General features: G+C 37.9%; 1 protein-coding gene across 4 annotated transcripts; it reads left to right on the top strand.

Moving 5' to 3' along the window:
- Positions 1 to 394: 394 nt before the first annotated feature.
- On the top strand, positions 395 to 4744 carry LOC130947387 (U-box domain-containing protein 43-like). Of its 4 annotated transcripts, none has more exons than XM_057876079.1 (4): positions 395 to 596; positions 1136 to 2421; positions 2541 to 2859; positions 2965 to 4743. In XM_057876079.1, the coding sequence occupies exons 2-4, from the start codon at positions 1192 to 1194 to the stop codon at positions 4455 to 4457; spliced, it is 3042 nt and encodes a 1013-aa protein (XP_057732062.1). In that variant the 5' UTR covers positions 395 to 596; positions 1136 to 1191; the 3' UTR covers positions 4458 to 4743. The 4 variants fall into 4 exon arrangements, with proteins under 4 accessions (XP_057732062.1, XP_057732064.1, XP_057732065.1 ...); XM_057876081.1 differs by having other exon boundaries at positions 405 to 596; positions 1107 to 2421; positions 2965 to 4744; XM_057876082.1 differs by having other exon boundaries at positions 405 to 759; positions 2965 to 4744.
- The last annotated feature ends 635 nt before the right edge of the window (positions 4745 to 5379 follow it).

Genomic DNA, 5379 nt, shown 5'->3' with positions numbered 1-5379 from the left:
CATAAAAGTAAACTAAAGTATTATTAGCCAATTATATGAAATGAGATTTAGACAAATTTCTACCGTTAGATTAAAAAGCATATATAATCCAATGACTCCTTATCAACGGGCACACCGGTCAGCCAAAGCTAAATGATATACATCTTGGTAAACATATAACGTCATTCTCATAAACATATAACAGGTTAAGGAAATGACCCGTGCTAGAATCTATCTGCAATCTCTCTCTCAATGGTCTACCGCATTACTTAATTACACATCTGTACCATCTGAATATTATATTATAAATCTCAACGTCTCTGTACACTGGTATAGCAATAAGGCAATAAAGTACAATGGCATATGTGAAAACCTTCCAAACTTATATATGCCCAATTTTTCAAACCGTGTAATAGTTAGTCTTTTGAGTGGACACTAACAAAAGAAATTAGTCTTTTGAGACAAAGACCTGTATGCTCTACAACTTTCCTTGCATTTTCTGGGAAAAAAACATTGACTAATTCAAGTCTTCTCTCCAAACAACACTCAATTCATTATTCTCCGAGTTTCTCTCCCCAGTCCACACATGCATACACTTTGCAGCTTCTATGATATATGTAAGGCAGATCCACCACACTCTTCATCTTCTTCAATTCTTCCTTGCAGCCGAATGACACTGTTATCATAGTAATGATGTGCGGGTTGTGCATGACTTTGAATTGAATTAAGAGAAACCATTATGACTTGGTTTTGCTTACTTTTATATATAAAAGGCATATGGTATGGCTTAATAACCAGTGCTAATTACTTCGTTTCTTGCAGCAGTTCTTTGCATTTCTCTTTTTCGGCTTTAAAGGTTATCTAAAATCATTTTTCTTGATTTTCAATTCAAAGTCCCCAGTGTTATTTGCAGCTTTGGCACAGTATTTTAGTTTTAAAAATTACTTTGATTGCTCACTTAATTCAGGCTTATGTTGTTAGCTGTAACCAGGAACTGCCTAAAAAGTCACATGTATGGAGCATGGTTTTTATTGCATAGAGAATGATGTACATAGTTTGATTAAAGATGCTTGCTGTAGAATTAATGAGATGATGCAGAATTTCCATTTCTTTCTATTTTGAATCAGAGGATTGACTAAGAGGAATTCAACTGCAGGGAAGAGTAGATTCAATTTTGTTTGGCTTGCGTGATCCGAGTTTAGAAATTTGAGTATGGTAGGACTTGAGATCATACCAATAGGCACAATTTTGGCAGTGCTAACCAACCAGGTCTTGAAAACGGCTCATGCAGCGGCCGATGTTCTTATAGGCAAAGAAAGTTTCAAGATCCTCTCAAAACACCTCTTTGATATTGAGCCTGTTCTGAAAGAACTACAGCTTCAAGAGCTCAATGAATCTCAAGCTGCAAGGGCTGCTTTGGAATCACTAGAGTCAGATGTCAAAAGGGCTAACAATTTGGTCGAAAAGTACAGGAACCGTGGCAGATTCTATCTTCTGGTTAAGTGCAGATACATAGTTGGGGAGGTTGAGCAAGTCACAAGAGATATTGGCAAGTCTCTGGCTGCACTTTCGCTTGCGAATACTGAAGTCCTAACAAGAATCTCTGATCAGGTTGATAGGCTGCAGAATGAGATGCAAAGAGTGGAGTTTGAGGCTTCGCGGTCGCAGCTTCAGATTGTTGAGAAGTTGGATTATGCACTTAGAGAACAGAAACTCGATCAGGCTTTCGCAAATGACATGCTTGAGGAAATAGCAAGAGCCGTTGGCGTGCCTGTGGAGCCTTCAGAGATAAGCAAAGAATTAGCCAGCATTAGGAAGGAGAAAGAAGAAGCTGCAAGCCGGAAAGAGCGAGCCGAGTACATTTTCTTGGAGCAGATCATTGAGTTACTCTCTAGAGCTGATGCAGCAAGGGACTATGAAGGAGTGAAGAAACAATACTTTGAAAGAGTTCAAGTCATAGAAAGGTATGATTCAAGGGAAAGATATATCTTACCACTCAATCCTTTCCTCTGCTCGATAACCGGCGTGGTTATGGTTGATCCTGTTAGCCTTTGTACTGGTACTACATGTGAGAGATCTGCCATTGAAGATTGGTTTCACAATGGGAACCGAACAGATCCAGAAACAAACGAGGTTCTTGAAGAAACTACCCTGAGGTCTAACATTCCACTAAGACAATCCATAGAAGAATGGAGAGAACTTAATTATTGTCTTGTTATAAGGTCTATCAAGGAAAATCTGATCACAAATTATGATGTGCATGAGTCTTTGAGCCTAATTCAGGCCCTTATGAGAGAAAATTCAATTAACAAGGATTGGATTTCTATTGGAGGGGTAACGGATGTTGTTATCTCTATCCTTGGAAACTCTAATTATAAAGAAGCCAAGTTGAAGATTCTGATTACTCTGAAGGATGTTGTAGAGGGACATGCAAGAAACAAGGTAAATCAATATGGATAAGTTGAATGCTACTTTCATGTTTCATTTCTGTTCATTCTTGATTCCTTGTATTCCTTATCTTATGCAAAATCATCAAGATTAATTTAAAGGCAATTTTATAGGAGAAGGTGGCTGAATCTCAAGGATGGGATCAGATTATTTGCTGCTTAGGGGGTGATTCTAGCACTTCAAAGGCAGCAATCGATCTGCTGTACGAGTTGCTTCAAGGGCGGTCCGGTTGGAACAAAAGCTTTTGCAAAAAACTCTCTGAGAATCAGAATGCAATTCCTTTCCTTGTCACCTTTCTAAAGGGATCAGACAACGATTCAGCCGGGGCAGCAGAAAAGATTTTGATGGAAGTTTTCAAAATAAATGAGGAAAGTATTACAACTGCTGCTAGATTTGGCTGGTATAAACCCCTCGTTGATCGCATGATTCAAGGTAACATGAATGTAATTATGCACACACATACATGATACATGTAATTTACAATGATTATAGTTTGTGTAAACCGTCAAATATACTTGTGATTGTTTGTCTTAACAGAACCAGATTCGAGACTAGGAATGGCGAAAGGCATAGTAAGCTTGGAGTTAAACCTGTTAGAGTTGAAAGAACTTGGTGAGGAAGGTGTTATACCTCCTCTTCTAGAAATGCTATGTGGAAGCATTGAATCAAAGGACTTGTCACTATCAGCACTGGTTAAACTAGCAGGATGTCCTCCAAACAAGAGAATAATTGCAGAATCTGGAGGTGTTCCTTTGATTCTAGATCTAACATTCTCAACGCGGATGAGGACATTCATTACTATCAAATGCTGCGAAATCCTGGAGAAGCTTTCCTTTGATGAAGATGGAATAGACTTGTTTGTTGACAGAGAAGGGAATCAACTTGAGTTAGATTCCATCATCACCAATTTGCTAGCATTGCAGCAGAGTTTCAACACTGGATACAATTTTCGCAAGCCTGCGCTGCGCGCTCTTTTAGGCATTTGCAAGTTTGAGACTGATTTAATTAAGAAGGCAATTCTTGCAGCCAATAGTGTCTCTCTAATTCTTCCACTTCTTGATGACTCTGATTCAGAAATCCGAGAAACTGCAATAAACTTGCTCTTTTTATTCTCCCAGCACGAGCCGGATGGAGTAGTTGAGTATCTCTTCAGGCCTAGAAGGCTAGAAGCCTTGATTGGTTTTCTTGAAAATGATGAGAATGACAATGTGAGGATGGCTGCGGCCGGATTACTTGCAAACCTGCCTAAATCAGAAAGAGAACTCACTATGAAGTTGATTGAATTAGGTGGACTTGATGCTATAATAAGCATATTGAGAACTGGTACAATGGAAGCCAAGGAAAATGCTCTGAGTGCACTCTTTAGATTCACTGATCCTACAAATATCGAGTCGCAGCGCGATCTTGTTAAACGAGGGATATATCCTCTACTTGTCAACTTTCTCAACACTGGTTCTGTCACAGCAAAGGCAAGAGCAGCAGCATTCATTGCTGATCTATCAATGAGCACTCCAAAGCTCACAATTGTTTCTAAATCGCCCAGCTGCTGGTTTTTCAAGTCGTCACGAGTTCCCTTATGCTTGGCGCATGGAAGCATATGCAGTGTTGCCACCACATTCTGCCTTATTGAAGCAAATGCCTTACCTGGATTGATCAAATTACTGCATGGAGAGGTTCATGCTACTGCTTATGAAGCAATTCAAACACTTTCCACATTGGTTTTGGAGGATTTTCCTCAGAGAGGAGCCATAGTCCTGCATAAGAACAATGCAATAACACCCTTGTTGGAGATTCTGAATTGGGGTTCTGATTCTCTCAAAGCTGAAGCTCTAGGACTATTAGAAAAGGTCTTTGTGTCAAAGGAAATGGTGGAGTATTATGGAACAACAGCCAGGTTGAGGCTAATTGGAATCACTGGCATGAATATCTATGGAGATGGCCACCTTAGAAGGAAGGCTGCTAAGGTACTATCTTTGCTCGAGCGATATTCGAGGTCATCGTCCTCTGCAATCTCCGGTGTTCCGGAGTGAAATTCATTTGCCACTTGGTGTTTTGGAGGGAAAATGTTGGAACAGATAAAGGACTTCAGTTTACACTTCAAACTTTTCCTTTATCTGAGTTCATGTTACCTCATTTTCTTTCTTGCAGTTTGTCTGTTTATAAATTTTCAAGTCCATTATGTGTAATGTGTACTACAACTTAGAAATCAAGGAACTTTTATTTAAAAGTAAATTCCTCAACTTGAAAATTTTAATTAGTCTCCAAATTAAATCTGCTAGAAGTGTAGATGATCAAATGTGATATTTGTACTTTCCTCACATACGGTTGAAATTTTCAATTATCTTGAAAAAATAATGTTGAATGGGACAATACTAATATCATTGCCATACAATCATACATATCAGTAAAAAGTAATTAGCAATGGACCACGCCTTAGCAACTTAGCCAGCCTTACATTTATATAAAAGCTTAGGTAGCAAAAGAAATCAAAGGCTTTCATACATATTACCGTTTTCTTTTTTTCCCATTATTCTTTGAAGTTTGAGTAATGAACAGGTGGGAACACATTTACACTTCGCGATAGAGTTTAGACCAATCAAGGCAATGAGCTGGCACATGTTCCATTATTTCTGATGGATTACCCAAAAGGCCAATCAGTGCCTGTGCCTGTGCCTGTGCCTGTTTAGTACAAATTAAATACAGGTGAACAACTTAATTTAGGCTGGTTTAAATAAATGTGGAAAGGTTGAATTTTATTTTGTGTATATAATAATTTATTTATAAAGATTACACTCTTAAATATAACTTAAATTCATGATAAATTAATTTTTAATCTGTCAAATTAAAAAAATTATAAAAAATAAAAAAGAAAATACATGTGAAAAATCAAAGAATATCTATACCAACAAAAATCGTTATCAAAAATACATATACCAACAAAATAATTATGTA

This window comes from Arachis stenosperma, chromosome 9 (genome assembly GCF_014773155.1).
Source record: "Arachis stenosperma cultivar V10309 chromosome 9, arast.V10309.gnm1.PFL2, whole genome shotgun sequence".
Lineage (NCBI taxonomy): Eukaryota > Viridiplantae > Streptophyta > Magnoliopsida > Fabales > Fabaceae > Arachis > Arachis stenosperma.
This window is presented reverse-complemented; position numbering and strand designations above follow the sequence as displayed.